At 47.7% G+C, this 19,617-nt stretch overlaps 1 protein-coding gene across 4 annotated transcripts in view; it reads left to right on the top strand.

The window, feature by feature from the left end:
• Positions 1-11,003, top strand: part of LOC140737390 (inositol-tetrakisphosphate 1-kinase-like) — a 92,944-nt gene extending 81,941 nt beyond the window's left edge. For all 4 annotated transcript variants that reach the window (XM_073063868.1, XM_073063867.1, XM_073063869.1 and 1 more), the window contains exon 10: positions 10,551-11,003. In XM_073063868.1, the coding sequence (XP_072919969.1) occupies positions 10,551-10,786 (236 nt within the window). In that variant the 3' untranslated portion in view covers positions 10,787-11,003. The remainder of the gene's footprint in view (positions 1-10,550) is intronic.
• Positions 11,004-19,617: the final 8,614 nt, after the last annotated feature.

The following is a 19,617-nucleotide window of genomic DNA, read 5'->3' as shown; positions in this document are numbered from 1 at the left end:
ACGGGGAAAACGTACAAGCTCCTCACAGGCAGTGGCGGGAATTGAACCCCAGTTGCCAGTACCATGAAGTGTCACGTTAAACACTGCACTACCATACCGCCCTGTGTGCTGGCTGGTTAGCATCAGCCAACCATCACCAGCTCATGCAAAATTTGTCAGTGTTGCCGCAAGTTATGCAGCATCTGTATTCAACAAGTCATCCCATTCACTGTAGGACAAACTGGCTTTGAATACAAATATCCTCAGACCCAGTCCATTGGCTACAGACTTAGTCTGGTTATTGAAACAAAAATATTTTCTTCCACTTGTGGTTGTTAGTAATCCATCTATATATAATTGATCCACAAACAAGGGAGATCCTGCAGATGTTGGGAATCCCAGGAACACACACAAAATGCTGGAGGAACTCACCAGGCCAGGCAGCGTCTACAGGAAAAAGTATAGTCAACGTTTCGGGCCAAGACCCTTCGGCAGGACTGGAGAGAAAAAGCTGAGTAGGTTTAAAAGGTGGGGGCGGGGGAGAGAGAAGCAACCAGGTGATCGGTGAAACCTGGAGGGGGAGGGATGAAGTAAAAAGCTGGAAAGTTGATTGTTGAAAGAGACAGAAGGTTATGGAAGAAAGAAAAAGGGGGGAGGGACATCAGAGGGAGGCAATGGGCGGGCATGGAGATGAGGCGCGAGAGAGGGGAAAGGGGTGAGAAATAGTGAAGGGGGGGCATTAACGGAAGTTTGAGAAATGCCCTCATGCCCTCAGGTTGGAGGCTACCCGGATGGAATATAAGGCATCGTTCCTCCAACCTAAGTGTGGCCTCATCACGACGGTGGAGGAGACCATGGGTGGACACATCGGAATGGGAATAGGAAGTGGAATTTAAATGGGTGGCCAACAGGAGATGCCGTTTGCTCTGGCGGACAGGGCGTAAATGCTCGGCAAAACGGTCTCCCAATCTACGCCGGGTCTCACCAATATACGGGAGGCCACACCAGGAGCACCAATCAAAGTAGATGACCCCAGCAGACTCACAGGTGAAGGGTCACCTCACCTGGAAGGACTGTCCCAGCTATGGAGGAACAGTCTATGTTTCAAGCCTACACTGGTGGCCGTCCCGCACTTTCCTTACGCTACATCGATGACCCCATTGGTGCTGCTTCCTGCACCCATGCTGAACTCATCGATTTCATAAACTTTGCCTCCAACTTCCACCCTGCCCTCAAATTCACCAACACCTCCCTCCCCTTTCTCAATCTCACTGTCTCTATCTCTGGAGACAGCTTATCTACTGATGTCTATTACAAACCCACGGACTCTCACAGCTACCTGGACTATTCCTCTTCCCACCCTGCTACTTGTAAAAACGCCATCCCCTTCTCTCAATTCCTCCATCTCGGCCACATCTGCTCTCTGCATGAGGGTTTTCATTCTAGAATAAAGGACATGTCCTCCTTTTTGAAAGAAAGAGGCTTTCCTTTCTCCACCATCAACACTGCCTTCAACTGCATCTCTTCCATTTCACGCATGTCTGCTCTTACCCCAATCCTCCCGCCACCCTACCAGGGATAGGGTTCCTCTTGTCCTCACCTACCACCCCACCAGCCTCATAATTCCAGCACATAATTCTCCGAATCTTCCGCCACCTCCAATGGGATCCCACTGTTAAACACATCTTTCCCTACCCCCCCCATCCCCACTTCCTGCATTCTGCAGGGATCGTTCCCTACGTGACTCCCTCGTCCATTCGTCCCTGCCCACCGATCTCCCGCCTGGCATTTACCCTTGCAAGCAGAACAAGTGCTACATCTGCCTCTACACCTCCCCCCTCACTACCATTCAGGGTCCTAAACAGTCCTTCCAGGTGAGTTGACACTTCGAGGTGGGAGACCGCTTCACCGAGCATCTACGCTCTTTCCGCCAGAGCAAGCGGGACCTCCCAGCGGCACCATTTTAATTCCACTTCACATTCCCGTTCCGACATGTCTATCTACGACCTCCTCAGCTGTTGTGATGAAGCCATGAGGGGACAACACCTTGTATTCCGTCAGGGTAGCCTCCAACCTGATGGCATGAACATCGATTTCTCGAACTTCCGGTAATGCTCCCACCACCTGTCCCCCTTCACCATTCCCCTTCCCCTTTTCCCTCTCTCTCCTTATCTCCTTGCCCACCCATCGCCCCCCTCTGGTGCTCCTTCCCCCCCCTTTTTCTTTCCTCCTTGGCCTTCTGTCTCTTTCACCAATCAACTTTCCAGCTCTTTACTTCATCCCGCCCCTCCAGTCACCTGACCAATCCCTCACCAATCACCTTGTGTTTCTCTCCCCCCCCCCACCCCCAGCTAAAAGCTACTCCACTTTTTTCCTCCAGTCCTGCTGAAGGATTTCAGCCTGAAAAGTCGACTGTACACTTTTCTATAGATGCTGCCTGGCCTGCTCAGTTCCTTCAGAATGTAGTGTGTGTTGCATATTATTGATACCTACGAGATGGGTGGGGGGGGGGAGTATTATCTGGTGCTCAATACACTGAGATCAAAGTTCTCAACACATTACGTCTACTCTTCAATGTACAAGGTCAAAGCTCAGCTGTACCAGCCAGTACCAGAACTGCTAGCATCATACATCGGGCACAGTGCTGGAGGTTTGTGTTTTACATCTTGCCTGACTGGCTGAGTTCTCCAATTAGTCACACTTCCTTCCCCTTTCCCCACCACACTGAAATTTTAATGTAACTTGAAATATTTATACAATTTTTTTTGGAGATTTCTCTCCCCTGCCCTTGTTTAAGCAGTGTGTAGTGGAGGTACGTCCCTACCAAAGGAGGTGCGAGGCGCTCCTTCCCTCTGCTGGCCTGCAGGTCACCCTTGAGTGAGGTGTAGCCCCCTCCCCCCTCCCCACATAAGGAATGACTGATTGTGGAGGGCAGGATGGTGGTGCCCCCTCCCCCCAGGGCCTGCTGCTCTCAGCTTTCCTGATGAGGTCGAGGGTTCAAGATTCAAGTTGATATCTCACGTGTACAAAGAAACATACACAGAGAAATGCGAGGTTTGTTTTAACAAACAACACAGCTGAGAATGTGCCGGGGGCATTCACCACAGGTTCCAGTGCCAATGTAGCAATCCCACAATGCTCGGCAGAGCAACACAAAACACACCGAGCAACAAAACGACAACAGGAAAACAGGCCCCGTTCCTCCCCCCCCCCATCCACATACATACACAGCCCCTTAACCCCGAGGCAGACCTCAGACCTCCAGCCGACACAGATTCTGGCCTGCGGAGACCAAGCTTTAACCTCCCCAGTGTCCTTGCAGAAATTCGCAGACTTGACTCCGGCCAACAGGCCTCGACTTCCGCTGAGCACTGAACTCTAGGCCTCAGACTCTGGTCTCACTGACTGATGAACCCAGGGGGTTGCTGGAACTCATTCTCTCTGCTTGCAGGGAACTCCAACTCCAGAACAGACCAGCAGCTTGTTCACCTCTGCCTGCTGCCGGTCTGACACTCAAGCAAGGATGCTTCACGCCTGCGTCGTTGGTCTTCAAATACAGAGCAGAGACTTGTTCTGACCTCTAATTCCCTCACGTCCTGGTCCGCAAACCTTAGCCTGACCCCTAACACCCTCTCTGTTTCCCCTCCCCACAAAAAAAAATTAAACAATTAGAAGTCAAATAAATCTGAGCTGTGACTTGGCAGAGGTCCTAGGTCGGTGCCATCTTGGAATTCTTGGTTTGAGAGCTGTTGTCGGATCAGCTCGGTCGAGGTTAGGATTTCTGCCGTGGACAGGGGTTGATGCTGGTTTAACATCTGAAGACTGAGCTTTATATTCAAAACTCCCTGATTGAAAGGCAAACAGAAATGGTTAAATGGCCTGGAACTTTTCTTTAAAAAAAGTATAATTTGTAATGGTGAATGTGAAACTACCCGATTATCACCAGACCCTGCTACAGAGGGAAATATCCCATCTTACCCAGTGACTCCCTCCCCTCCCCCTGAGATAACTAAAACTTAACTGCCTTCTGAATAAATGCCAGTTTACCCAGTGAGTTGCCCCCACCCTCACCTACGGACTTTCTGGAATCCTAGCCCTGGAGATCAGTTCAAATTCTACATAGCGGGCTTGCTCCGTATCTGTTTCTAATACCACAATTGAATTATTTTCTAGTACCATATCATCATTGTCATCATGTGCCATTGTCTTCCTGCCAAAGGGTCTCGATTCAGAATGGCAACTGTACTCTGTCTGTAGACACTGTCTGACCTGCTGAGTTCCTCCAGCATTTTGTGTGTGTTACTCTGACCATAGACACTGTCTGACCTGCTGAGTTCCTCCAGCATTTTGTGTGTGTTACTCTGTCCATAGACACTGTCTGACCTGCTGAGTTCCTCCAGCATTTTGTGTGTGTTACTCTGACCATAGACACTGTCTGACCTGCTGAGTTCCTCCTGCATTTTGTGTGTGTTACTCTGTCCATAGACACTGTCTGACCTGCTGAGTTCCTCCAGCATTTTGTGTGTGTGTTACTCTGACCATAGACACTGTCTGACCTGCTGAGTTCCTCCAGCATTTTGTGTGTGTTACTCTGTCCATAGACACTGTCTGACCTGCTGAGTTCCTCCAGCATTTTGTGTGTGTTACTCTGTCCATAGACACTGCCTGACCTGCTGAGTTCCTCCAGCATTTTGTGTGTGTTACTCTGTCCATAGACGCTGTCTGACCTGCTGAGTTCCTCCAGCATTTTGTGTGTGTGTTACTCTGACCATAGACGCTGTCTGACCTGCTGAGTTCCTCCAGCATTTTGTGTGTGTTACTGACCATAGACACTGTCTGACCTGCTGAGTTCCTCCAGCATTTTGTGTGTGTTACTCTGACCATAGACACTGCCTGACCTGCTGAGTTCCTCCAGCATTTTGTGTGTGTTACTCTGTCCATAGACGCTGTCTGACCTGCTGAGTTCCTCCAGCATTTTGTGTGTGTGTTACTCTGACCATAGACGCTGTCTGAACTGCTGAGTTCCTCCAGCATTTTGTGTGTGTCACTCTGTCCATAGACGCTGTCTGACCTGCTGAGTTCCTCCAGCATTTTGTGTGTGTCACTCTGTCCATAGACGCTGTCTGACCTGCTGAGTTCCTGCAGCATTTTGTGTGTGTTACTCTGTCCATAGACACTGTCTGACCTGCTGAGTTCCTCCAGCATTTTGTGTGTGTTACTCTGACCATAGACACTGTCTGACCTGCTGAGTTCCTCCAGCATTTTGTGTGTGTCACTCTGACCATAGACACTGTCTGACCTGCTGAGTTCCTCCAGCATTTTGTGTGTGTTACTCTGACCATAGACACTGTCTGACCTGCTGAGTTCCTCCAGCATTTTGTGTGTGTTACTCTGTCCATAGACGCTGTCTGACCTGCTGAGTTCCTCCGGCATTTTGTGTGTGTCACTCTGTCCATAGACGCTGTCTGACCCGCTGAGTTCCTCCAGCATTTTGTGTGTGTCACTCTGACCATAGACGCTGTCTGACCCGCTGAGTTCCTCCAGCATTTTGTGTGTGTTACTCTGACCATAGACGCTGTCTGACCCGCTGAGTTCCTCCAGCATTTTGTGTGTGTTACTCTGACCATAGACGCTGTCTGACCCGCTGAGTTCCTCCAGCATTTTGTGTGTGTTACTCTGACCATAGACGCTGTCTGACCTGCTGAGTTCCTCCAGCATTTTGTGTGTGTTAATCTGTCCATAGACGCTGTCTGACCTGCTGAGTTCCTCCAGCATTTTGTGTGTGTTACTCTGTCCATAGACACTGTCTGACCTGCTGAGTTCCTCCAGCATTTTGTGTGTGTTACTCTGTCCATAGACACTGTCTGACCTGCTGAGTTCCTCCAGCATTTTGTGTGTGTTACTCTGTCCATAGACACTGTCTGACCTGCTGAGTTCCTCCAGCATTTTGTGTGTGTTACTCTGACCATAGACACTGTCTGACCTGCTGAGTTCCTCCAGCATTTTGTGTGTGTTACTCTGACCATAGACACTGTCTGACCTGCTGAGTTCCTCCAGCATTTTGTGTGTGTTGCAGATTTTCTCTTGTTTGCCATTGCCACCGTCTGGGCAGTACCTTCACAAGACTGGTGATCCCAGCCATTATCAATACTCTTCAGAGATTATCTGCCTGGTGTCAGTGGTCACGTAACCAGGATTTGTGATAGATATATAGCTAGTTATTGATTGATAGACATAAGCACAGAATAGGCCCTTCTGGCCCTTTGAGACAGCATTTCACCAATTTAACCCTTGCCTAATCACGGGACAATTTACAAAGACCAATTAACCTACCATCCAGTGTGCCTATGGACTGTGGGAGGACAGCGGAACCCCCGGAGGAAACCCTCGCGGTCACGGGAGAACGTACAAGCTCACTGCTCATACCACCAGATCCTGTGACTTTTGCACGACTTTGATCGGTGCGGCTAAGCAGGTGCTACACCTTGCCCAAGGGTGACCTGCAGGCTAGTTGAAAAAAGGAGTGCTTTACACCTCCTTTGGCAGAGACATGTTTCCACCCTGCCAGCTGGCCTAGTGCCTACCAGCGCAAAACCACAAGCCTTGTGTTGAGCAATAGACTTCCTTGAATGATGCTGGCGTTTGGCCCGAGGCTTCACTGGGTTTGCCAGATTGATCTGTGTGGCTCGTTTCCTCAGTGATGACCTCTGCTAGCTCCACCTTCCCTGTGGCGTGAGTCAGTGTTTGGAGAGAGTAGTATATGAACACAGGCCCTCACACACAAAGTGCTGGAGGAAATCCGCAGGTCAGGCAATGTCCGTGGAAATGAGTAAACGATCGCCGTTTCGGACTGAGACCCTTCATCAGGACTGGAAAGGTAGGTGCCAGAATAAAAAGGATGGGGAGGGGAAGGAGACTAGCTGGAAGGCGATAGGTGAAGCCAGGTGGGTGGGAAAGGTAAAGGGCTGGAGAGAAAGGAATCTGATGGGAGAGGAGAATGGACCGTAGGAGAAAGGGAAGGGGGAGGTGATAGACAGGTGAGAAGAGGCAAGAGGCCAGAAGAGGTGAGGGAGAAGAGGGGATTTTACTGGAAGGAGAAATCGATATTCATGCCATCAGGTTGGGGGCTACCCAGATGGAATATAAGGTGATGCTCCTCCACCCTGAGGGTGACCTCATTTTCATACAAGAGAAAGCCATGGACCAACAGACTTCCTCTTTCCACACCTAATTTCTTCGGAAGCCATTTTTTTGTTCTTCTGAAACGCGAGGAAATCCTGCGGATGCTGGAATTCCAGAGCAACACACACAAATGCTGGAGGAGCTCAGCAGGTCGGGCAGCATCTGAGGAAAAGAGTGAACGGTCGACGTTTTGGGCCGAGACCCTCCTTCAGGACTGGAAAGGAAGGGGAGGTCAGAGTAAGAGGGTGGGGGAGGGAGGAAGAAGTACAAGGTGACGGGTGAAACCGAGAGAGTGTGAGGGGGTGAAGCAAAGAGCTGGGAAGTCGATTGGTGAAAGAGTTAAAGGGCTGGAGACAGGGGAATCTGAAAAGTGAAGACAGAAGACTATGGGAGAAAGGGAAGGGAGAGGAGCACCAGAGGGAGATGATGGGTAGGTAAGGAGATGAGGTGGAAGAGGGAAACAGAAATGGGGAATGGTGAAGGAGAGGGAGGGGAGCAATTACCGTAAGTTTGAGAAATTGATGGCCATGCCATCAGGGTGGGGGCTACCCAGATGGAATATAAAGTGTTGCTCCCTCAAACAGAGGGCAGCCTCATCGGAATGGGAGAGGAGGCCGGGAGACTGACACGTCAGAATTGGAATGGGAAGTGGAGACCTCTGTCCCCATCTCTGGAGACAGTCTATCTTACTGGGTCTATCTTTTATAGACCCACTGATCTCACAGCTACCTCCACTTTACCTCTTCCCACCATGTCACTTGTAAAAATGCCATCCCCATTTCTCAGTCTCTGCCGCATCTGCTCTCAGGATGAGGCTCTTCGTTCTAGACTGAACGAGATGTCCTCCTCCTTTAAAGAAAGGGTCTTCCCTTCCTCCACCCCCGATGCTGCCCTCACCCGCATCTCTTCTATTTCGCGCAGGTCTATCCTCACCCCATCCTCCCGCTGCCCCACTGGAGATGCGTTTCCTTGTCCTCAGCTAGGCTACGTGTCCAGCACATAATTCTGTGCACTTCCGCCATCTCCAACGGGATCCCAGCACCAAGCACATCCTCCCCTCCCCACCCACCCCACTTTCTGCTTTCCACAGGGATCGCTCCCTACATGACACCTTGTCTGCTCATCCCCCTCCTTGCTGATCTCCCTCCTGGTACTTATTTTTGCAAGTGCCACACCTGCCCCTACACCACCTCCCTCATACAGGGCCCTTCTGGGTGAGGCTGTCTGCGTGAAGACGAATCTCAGGGTCGTATAATTTGACTCTTTGGTAAAGCAGGCTTGAACAGCTACGTGGCCTCCCAATTCTGGCCCCTGTACAGCACAGCACAGGTCCTTTGGTCCATACCACTCCCCTAGCAGATCATAGAAACGTAGAAAATCTGCAGCACAGTACAGGCCCTTCGGCCCACAAAGTTGTGTCGAACACGTCCCTACCTCAGAAATTACTAGGCTCACCTATAGCCCTCTATTTTACTAAGCTCCATGTACCTATCTAAAAGCCTCTTAAAAGACCCTATCGTATCCGCCTCCACCACCGCTGGCAGCCCATTCCATGCACACACCACTGTCTGAGTAAAAAACTTACCCCTGACATCTCCTCTGTACCTACTCCCCAGCACCTTAAACCTGTGTTCTCTTGTGGCAACCATTTCAGCCCTGGGAAAAAGCCTCTGACTATCCACACGATCAATGTCTCTCATCATCTTGTACACCTCTGTCAGATCACCTCTCATCCTCCATCACGCCAAGGAGAAAAGGCCGAGTTCACTCGACCTATTCTCATAAGGTACGCCCTCCAATCCAGGCAACGTCCTTGTAAATCTCCTCTGCACCCTTTCTATAGTTTCCACCTCCTTCCTGTAGTGAGGTGACCAGAACTGAGCACAGTACTCCAAGTGGGATCTGACCAGGGTCCTATATAGCTGTAACATTACCTCTCGGCTCCTAAATTCAATTTCACCTTGGGTGTATGGCTTCTTAATGCAAATGACACATTTCATTGTATTTTTCAGTGTAAGTGTGATGAATAAATCTGAAATCTGACCCCTACCAGATACTGAAAGGCATGAATAGAATGGATGTGGAGAGGATGTTGTCGTCACTGGGGGAGTCTAGGAACTGAGGGCACAGACTCAGAATAAAGGGGTGTCCCTTTAAAACTGGGGAATTGGCCAAGAACAGTCCCAAGATTATCTAGAAGCCCTACCACGTATATTGGTGAGGCCTCACCTGGAGTATTGTTGACACTTTTGAGCCCTTGTTTAAGAAAGCATATGCCGACATTGGAGAGGGTTCGATGGAGGTTCACATAAATGATTCTGGAATTGAAAGGCTTATGGCATGAGGAGTGTTTGATGGCTCTGGGCCTTTGCTCACTGGAACTTAGAAGAATGGGGGGGGGGGGGGGAGATCTCATTGAAACCTATTGAAAGTTGAAATGCCGAGACTGAGGGGACGTGGGGAGGATTTTTTCCCTACAGGAGGGGAGTAGAGGGCACAACCTCAGAAAAATGAGGGGTTTTCTTTTAGAATGGAGATGAGGAGTCATTTCTTTCTGGTGAATCTGTGAAATTAAGTTGCCACGAGTGACCGTGGAGGTAAAGTCATTGGGTGCATTATAAGGGAGAGGTTGATGGGTTCATGACTGGTTATAAGGAGAACGGAATAGGGAAAAATGAGCCGTGATTGACAGGTGGAGTAGGATTGATGGGCTGAATGGCCTATTTCTGCTCCTTAATCTTACGGTCATACATTTTCTCAGCGGCTTGGCTAAGCAGTATTGGATTGGAATAAGGATAATGATTTTTTTTTTCCCCATTTTAAATTTACAAGGATGTTGCTGAGACCTGAGTTACAGGGAAAGGTGGAATAGGTTGGGACTTTATTCCCTGGACCATAGGTGAAAGAGAGATTTGCTAGAGGTATGCAAAATTATGAGGGGTATAAATAGAGTAGATGCAAGCGGGCTTTTTCCACTGTGGTGGGGTGAGACTGCAACCAGAGGTCATAGGTTAAGGGTGAAAGGTGAAAAATGTAAGGGGAGTTTCTTCACTCAGAGGGTGATTAGAGTGTGGGACACACTACCAGTGCAAGTGATGGATGTAGGTTCAATTTCAACCCTTAAGAGAAATTTGGATAGGTACATAGATAGGATGGCTATAGTCCTGTTGTGGGTCGATGTGACTAGGAAAAAGTTTGGATAGGAGGGGTATGGAGGGTTAAGGTTCAGGTGTGGGTCAGGGCTAAATAATGGTTAGATGGGCTGAAGGTTCTGCATTTGTACTGTAGTGGCACGTGACCCTAGGTCTAACCATTCACCTGCTGTTATTTTTACCTGGCCAACTATTTTCAGATGTGCTAACAATACCTCATTCCACCTCTCCCCACAGGGTACGAAGGTGTTCCTGAATTCTTCAACGCCCTGCTGGACCACGTTGAAATGCTGCTACGTGAGCAGGAAAGGAATCTCGATGGAGCCATCGCCGACATCAGTCAACCAGTCCTTCCCAACTGGTTGCAAAGCCCCCAGCAGAAAGACTCTGCCCCCAGCAACCTCAGGAAAGAGCCGTGGACAGCAGAGGAGGCTCTTGTGGGGAAATGGCCCGTGGACTCTGCCTGTTTCTAGGGATTGGTCGCTCAGTCACCCATCCATTGCCAGTCCAGCTGTGAATAGTCCAACCCTCCCAAAGAGTCCGCCATGGAACTGATGGAGAACTTGAGATATTATTAGAAGTTTTATTATATTTGGCTTGAGAGATTAATGTTATGGAGAGTTTAATTGCTTTGTATGTTCAAGATATTATTGTAGATTAATTTCTTTTTAATAAAATATATTTCGGATATCTCTTGAGTTGTGATATTAAACATAGAATGTATTCTGTTTGTTCAGAATCACCTTTATTATCATGGACATGTTGTGAAATTTGTTTTGGGGCAGCAGTACACTGCATCTCATTAAAAATGCCGTGAGTTACAATAAAATATAAAAAGTAGTGCAATACGAGCATAATCTGAGAGCAAAAACTTCACAGAGACTCTATAAACTGTGACATGGTGTTTTAATAAAATTACCCCCCCCACCACCATTCTTCTAAACTCCAGCACAGAGCCAGAGCTGTCAAACAACATATTAAATTGAATCCCAAAAGGTTGACAATCCCTCTCCTCCTGCAGATGCTGCTCGACCTGCTGAGTTCTTCCAGACCCTTTCCAACCCTCTGAGGCGGACAATATTTCTCCTCTACCCTCATTTTGTTATTTCCAGAAGTACAATCAAATATGCAAATTTGTTTTGATTTGGAAATGGGTAATGATTATTGCACTCACTTTAATGGAGTTCTGCAGTGCATCTCGGACTAAGCAGACTTACTAATATTGATATTGGTTTGTAACGACAGCTTGAATGTCTACGGCTCCACTGCTCCAATGGTTTTCCATGAGCCTCTGTATTGCAGAGGGGTCATGGAACAGGAGTTGATATGTGAGGGTTATGTAATGTATGGATACTGTATGTAGTTGTACAGACAGACAGAACAAATTGGCAATGAGTATGAACCTAAATATCAGCAAACCAACAGTTACAAGATGACAGACTTCAGAGGAAGGAAGAGAGACAGCGTGAACTGGACCGATATGGACAAGGTGGTCACAGACACTAAAGGCCATGTGAGTAACAGCAACAGTACACAGTGAGAGCAAAGCTAAAGTGAAAATAACATGATGATGGCCTCAGTCAGGAAAGATAATGAATTTGATAGTTATTGAGAATGGGAATCATATATTGAGAGGGCTGAACTGTATTGTACTGCTAACAGCGTGGATGAGGTAAAGAAAGTCTCCACACTTCTTACCTTAATGGGTGCTGGAAAGCACAGTCTCTTAACTCATTATCTCCTGAAAAGCCAGCAAGCAAGACGTTCAATGAAATTGTTGCAATTTTGCAAAAATCGCCTGAGCCCAAAAAAGCTTGTAATAGCTGAGAGATTTAGATTTCACAAAAGGAACCAGTCAAAGGATGAAAGCATTTCTGAATACACTGCAGAACTGCGCAAACTTTCCCGGTACTGTGACTTTAGAGATGGACTTTCTGATGCATCAAGGGACAGGCTGGTCTGTGGCATCCACAGTCAAAGCACTTGAAAGAGGCTACTGTCAGAAAGAGACCTAACCTTAGAACAGCATTGACCACTGTAATATCGATAGAGGCTACAGCAAAGGATGCAACAGAACTATAGAAAAAGAGTTTAGAATGTTAAACACACAAATTGTCATTGAATGGTGTAAAAAGCCAAAAATGTTATCAATATGGCAAATCCTCCCATGATCCAAATGACTGTTGGTTCAAAGAAAAAAGTGTGCAGAAAGTGTCTCAGGCAAGGTCACATCGAGAGGGTGCAAGTCAGACAAAAAGCACAATGAAAGAGAAAAACCACACAGAGTGAAAAGTTTCAAACACAAAACTAAATAAATGCATAAAGTGACTGAATGTGAAACTGAATCAGACAACACAGAGTCTGGCAAAGGTGAGCTGTCATGCCTAGAACTGTATAGCATTACTGAAGTAGATTGCAAAATCAAATGGATCACAACAGCTGTGTCTGGTGTAAAACGGAAAATGGAGCTAGATACAGAGTCAGCTTTGTCTATAATTTCAGGGGCTGAGCACAACAGACTGTTTTCTAAGGCAGCATTAGAAAAGACCTCAGTGATGCTAAAGACCTGCACAGGTGGAAAAAGTGTCTCCCAAAGGCAAACTGAAAGTGAATGTGACATACGGAGGCAAAACACAACTGTTAGAGCTTTGGAGGGCCAGCACTTTTGGATGTGAATGGTTGAGAAAATTCCAACTAGACTGGCACACGATCAAAGCTCTCAGTGTGGCATCAACAGGCAACTGCAGCCCAAATGGCAGCACTGACCAGAGACTGGCACAGCTGCTTAATGCTAATGAGAAGGACATTGGTAAACTCTAAGGCACGAAGGCCAGAATTGAACTGGATGAAGCAGCAACGCCAAGTTTCCATAAAGCACCCAACATCCTAAAGTGGATGCTGAACTTCAGAACTAGGAGGCGTCTGGCATTCTCTCCAAGGTTGAATAGAGCAATTGGGCCATGCCCATTATCCCAGTCATCAAGAAAGGGAAGGCCCGAGACATTTGCATGTGCAGGGACTTCAAAGTCAACCCTGTGCTGTGTACTGTGCAGTGTTTCCTGCTGTGATTGGAAAACACTTCTGTAACTTTGGCAGACGGGGAGGGGTTTTCAAAGACTGACTTGTCACAAATGGAGACTGAGGAGTCAAGCAGGAAGATCTTCACAATCAACACACACAAGGGACTGTTCCAGTATAATTATCCTGTCTTTGGCATCACATCAGCTCCAGAAATTTGGCAAAGAACAATGGACCAAGTGCTACAAGATATCCCAGGAGCACAACGTTACTTTGATGATATCATCGTGACTGGCAAAAATGATAAAGAGCACCTCCAGAACCTTGGTGAAGTGCTTACCAGGCTGAGTGAGTATGGTCTGTGTGTAAAGAGAGAGTTTTTCAAGAATGAAATCTAATATTGTGGACATGTCATTGAGAAAAATGGCTTACATAAACTACAAGAAAAGATTGAAGCAATGCTACAGGCAGCCAAACTAAAAAATATGTCACAACTCAGGGCATAGTTGGGCCTTGTAAACTAGTACCACCGGTTTTTTTGCCAAACATTACTACAGGGCTGCACTGTTACAGACAGGAGCACAGTGGGAATAGTCAGAAAGATGTGAAAGAGCATTCAAGGAAACAGACTAATAACATCAGATGAACTGCTCACCCATTGACCCGTCTTTGCCCATCAAACTGGCATGCGATACGTCCCCTTTTGGCATTGGAGCTGCTTTGTCACACTCTATGAAAGATGGATCTGAATTACATTTGCTTCAAGATCACTGACGAGCTCAGATTGACCATGAGGCCCTGAGTCAAGTCTGGGAAATAAAGAAGTTCCACCACTTCTTCTACTGACAGATCATTGGCCCTTTCCGTCCGTTTTCAGTCCCAGTGATGACAGTTTGCAATGTCGGGCGCTTTTCCTAGGAGCCCACTCTTATGACATAGAGTTCAAGAGTACCAAACACCACAGCAATGCTGACGGCTTCTCAAGTCTTCCACTGTTGACAACTAAAGAGGAAAACTCTTCATACTGTGACCCAGCAGAGGTGTTCCACACAGTGCTGGTAGACCTGCTGCCAGGAACAAATTCTGAAACAAAAAAAGGAACAAGGAATGAACTGACATTGGCAGAAGTCTATGACATCACCATGCAAGGATGGCTAGTTCAGGGTAATCCTGTGTTTCCCGAGTTGTCAGTGAGACAAGACCAGCTGTCAAAGAACCCTGGCGTGTGGAGCTCATGTTGTGGTTCCCTCTAAACTGTGCACCAGAGTGTTAGAGAACAGTCAAGATGAAGAGTCTTGCCTAGAGCTACGTGTGGTGGCCAGGAATAGATGAACACATTGAAGACTTGGCTAAAAGCTGTTTGGGTTGCCAAAAAATTCAAAATGCACCCCCACTGGCACAGCCGTGGGAGTGACCATCTTCCCCAAGACAAGAATACATATTGACTTCACTCCACGTTTCTGATGGCTGTGGATGCTCATTTGAAGTTGTACCAATGAAGAGAACCACCTCAGAGAAGCCTGTTTCCACTCTGAGGACTATCTTCACCAGAGACGACTTAACTGAGGCAATTGTGAGTGACAACAGACCCAGAAGAATTCCATCAGTTCACGAGGAAAAATGGTATCAGACATTTCAAGTCAGCTCCTCGCCACCCAGCAACCAATGGGTTACCTGAAAGGTTTATCCAAACCTTCAAGAAGTCTATTAAAGCGATGGACAAGGAGGACATTTCTCTACAGCTCAAGGTCGACAACTTCCTTTATGCACATTGGAACTCTGATCATATGATGACAAAACAGCTCCAAAGCTGCACGTGAACTGGAATCTGAGATCTTGCACAGATCTCCTGAAACCTGATCAATGGAGAGAAGTGTAGAATAAAGAGTTTATCTAGTTATCAAGTAAATCGAGGTTGGACCAGAAGTCCTAACAAGTGATTACTAAGAAGACAAGTGGACACCCGGTAGGATTGCTACAAGACCTGCACCACTGATGTATGCAGTGAATGTTGGAGATCAGACATGGAGACGTCACGTGGATCAGACCCTGGATACTCAGCCAAAGAACACACCAGTGATGATCATGTCAGTAACAACAATGTGACACCTGCAAAAGAGAAAGTTGTCCTTGACGAGACACCTGCCAAACCTGATGCCACTCCACAAGTCCAAAGACACTATCCCGAAAGAAACAAAGCACCATCCAAAAGACTGGATCTGCAGTATAGTGAAGCTAGTTAGGTGCTGTTATTGTGAAAGCATGTTTATCTGAATATATAGTCTGTGAAAGGGAAATTGAATGTTTTGCTACATATATGTTACATTAATCTAATGTGATCATGGAAGAGAGGGCTGCTGATACCTCAAGAAGGCAGCGCCCATCATTAAGGAGCCTCACCATCCAGAAGGCAGGGTGGAGAAACGTTTCTACGAAAGGAGGTGTAAGGAGCTCTTTCCCTCCACTAGCCCTCAGGTCACCCTTGGGCAAGGAGTACCGCCTGTTCAGCCCCCAATCAGGGTCACGTGAAGCCAGGGGAGCAGGTGGTGAATGGACGTCTGAGCAGCCGGTGCATATCACAGGTCCTGGTTATGTGACCACTGACGCCAGGCAGACAATCTCTGAAGAGTATTGATAATGGTATGGGGTCACCCGTCTTAGAGATACACTGTCGCAAGAAAGCAATGGCAAACCTCTTCTGTAGAAAAATCTGCCCAGAACAATTGTGGTCAAATAGATCGTGATTGCCCATATCATAGAACATGGCACATAATGATGATGTCATATGACTCGGCGCTGAATGATGATGATGATGATCACCCAGGATATGTCCTCTTCTCATTGCTACCATAAGGAAAGAAGCCCAGAAGCCTGAAGACACACACTCAGCGATTCAGGAACAGCTTCTTCCCCTCTGCCATCAGGGAGGGGGTACAGGAGCCTGAAGACCCACACTCAATGATTCAGGAACAGCTTCTTCCCTTCTGCCATCCGATTTCTAAACACTACTTCACTATCTTACATTCTTTTTGCTGTTTTATTTATTTTAAAATATTTCTTGTTATAAATTATAGTAATAGTTATGTCTTGCACAGTATTGTTGTCACAAACAACAAATTTAGCGGTGTCAGTAATAATCAACCTGAAATAGAACATCAATTTCTCTAACTTCCAGTCATTTATCCTCCCCCCACCCCCCCCCCCCCCGTCTCTATTTCCATTTCTTATTCTGGCTCCCACTCTCCTCTTCCATCAATATTTCAGCCCTTTACCTTTTCCATCGAACCCTCCCAGTCCCAGCTTCTTACTTCATCCGCTTCCTCCTTCCGCCCATATTCCTACACGTCATTCTTACTCGTCACCCCCCCACGTCCTTATTCTGATTCCTCCCCCTTCCCAGCCCAAAACATTAACTTTATCCATTTCCATAGATGCTGCCTGACCTGCTGAGTTTTTCCAGCATTTTGGGTGTGTTTTCCTCCAGAGTTCAAGCATATGCAGAATATCTTGTGTTGATAATAGACCTGATTCTGAGGAGTAGACAGCTGGTATTGATGCTTCTCTTACCCACATCTCCATCTCCCAAACATCCGCTCTGACCCCATCTTCCCTCCAGCTTAACAGTGATGGAGTTTCTCTTGTCCTCACCCCCCTCCCCATGAGCCTCTGCATCCAACAGCTCATCCTCCGAGGCTTCTGCCATCGCCAGAAGTATCCTACCTCTTCACCTCCTTCCACAGGGATTGCTCTCCACGCGATTCCTTTGTCTCTCCCCACTAATCCCCCTCCTGGTGCTTCTCTCCACGAGTGGCCGAAGTGCTACACCTGCCCACTCCTCTCCGTTCAGGGCCCCGAACCGTCCTTCCAGGTGAGGCAGCTCCCTGCGAATCTGCTGGGGTCCTCTATTGTGTCCGGTGCTCCCGATGCAGCCTCTCCTGCACTGCTGAGACCTGTCAGAAACTGGGGGGGGGGGGGGGGGGGAGCCTTTGTTGAGCATCTCCACTCCATCTGCCAAAAGCAGAGCTTCCTGGTGACCAGACATTTTAATTCCGATTCCCTTTCCCCTTCCGACATCTCAGTCCACGGCCTCCTCTTGTGTCAAGGTGAAGCCACCCTCGGGGTGGAGGAGCAACACCTTATATTCCGTCCAGGTAGCTTCCAACCTGATAGCATGAACATCGATTTCTCCTTCTGGTAAAAATATTTCCCTCCCCCTCTCCTCTTCTTCTGTTCCCCACTCTGGCCTATTGCCCCTTCTCACCTGCCTATCACCTCCCTATGGGCTCCCTCATCCTTCCCTTTCTCCTCTGGTCCACTCTCCTCTCCATCAAATTCCTTCCTCTCCATCCCTTGACCTTTCCCACCCACCTGGCTTCACCCATCACCTTCCAGCTAACCTCCTTCCCCTCCCAACCACCCCACCTTCTATTCCCCATCCTTTCCAGTCCTGACGAAGGGTCTCGGCCCAAAACCGACTGTTTATTCATTCCTCTAGATGCGGCCTGACCTGTTGAGTTCCTTCAGCATTTCGTATCAGTTTCCCTCAAGATTTCAAGCACCTGCAGCATCCTTTGTATTTATAATAAGCCTGATTCTGATTCTAAATAGTAAGCAGCGGGAAGTGCTGCTGCTTCAGAACTCCAGGTTCAACTCTGATATCTCGTGCTGTCTGTGTGGAGTTTGCATGTCCGCTCTGCATCTGTGGGAGTTATACCCGTTAATGTATGTAATGGAAAGTGTGATGGGGGAGGGGAGCTAAAGGGGATGAGTAAGAAAGAGGAAGGAACAGGAATGATCAGATCGCTCCTTTGAGGGCCAGCACTAAACATGAAACCATAAGGTATAGGAGCAGAATTAGACCCATCTGGTCTGCTCTGCCATTTCATCATGGCTAATCCATTTTCCCCCTTAGCCCCAATATCCTGCCTTCTCCCCGTATCCCTTCATGCCTGACTAAGCAAGGAACTGTCAACCTCTACCTTGAAAATACCCAATGACTTGGCCTCCACACCATCTGTGACAACGAATTCCACAGATTCACCACGCTCCTCATCTCTGTTTTAAATGGTTGACTCTGTACTCTGAGGCTGTGTCCTCTGGTCTTAGACTCCTCCATCGTAGGAAACATCCTCTCCACATCCACTCTATTGAGGCCTTTCAATACTCAAGGTTTCAGTGAGATCTGAATTCCAGGCCCAGGCCCATCACACGCTGCTCATATGACAGGATGTTCAATCCTGGAATCATGACGGACCATGCACCCTCCTTTTGTGTTGCAAGGTCAACCTTGACTGAAATTTAGAGGCGAGGCTTGAAAAAATTACTTGGAGACATGGGTAGTGGTTCTAAAACAAGATTTATTTTCTCACAGGTATTGGTAAACACAGATGGGTGGTGGACCAAACTGTACCAATGACTGCAAATACTTGCCTCAGGCACCTTTGGGAATACCTCAGTTACTATGGCAACCAATGCAAAATATTCAAAAAAGACCGTTAATAATTACTAGACAGGTGTAATTTCCAGAGCATCTTAATATAACAGTCCAAGAATAGCAATGTCACTCGCACAATGAAGATGGGATGCCACATGAGGCGGTGGGGATGGGAGGGGGAGTGATAACTACTTGGCCTCGTTTGCAGCCTATGTTGGGTCTGTTTAACCTTAGTTTGATGCAGGTAGCACATAGGGGTCCTGTGGCACCCTGCTGTCTCTTGGAAATTTCTGGCCCAAGACTACCCAGAATGGAAGATTGAAGACCTCAGGTCTTGAGCTGGTACGGAGCAGATGTAAGGGGCAGAAGGAGCAGGCCACCTCACAAGCTGCCCACCACCAGCCCTAGTGGGGGTGGGGTGGGGGGGAGAAGAGCGATGGCCTAGTAATGGAGACAACAATGTCCTGGAACAGAAAAGGTTACAGGGAGTGGCGGACAGCCCAGTTCATCAATGGTAAGGCTCTCCCTACCATTGAATACACTGCGACAAGAGAGCAGCATCCATGGTCAAGGACCCCCTACCATCCAAGCCATGCTCCCTTCTCACTACTATGATCGGGCAGGAGGTACAACAGCCTTAGGTTTAGAAACAGTTATTACCTTACAGCAGCCAGCTCCCGAACTAGAGGAGTTCACTGCAACACTGAACTAACTCCACAATCTAAAGACTCACTTTCAAGGAACCTACAACTCGTGTCCTCAGTTTTATTTATTTATTTACATAACAGGCCTTTTTTTTGCACACTGGTTGTTTGTCAATCCTTCTGTATACAGATCTTCACAAATTCTGTT

Source organism: Hemitrygon akajei, chromosome 12 (assembly GCF_048418815.1).
Source record: "Hemitrygon akajei chromosome 12, sHemAka1.3, whole genome shotgun sequence".
In the NCBI taxonomy this organism is placed as follows: Eukaryota; Metazoa; Chordata; class Chondrichthyes; order Myliobatiformes; family Dasyatidae; genus Hemitrygon; species Hemitrygon akajei.
The sequence above is the reverse complement of the archived record's forward strand: the minus strand, read 5'-3'. Positions and strand labels throughout refer to the sequence as shown.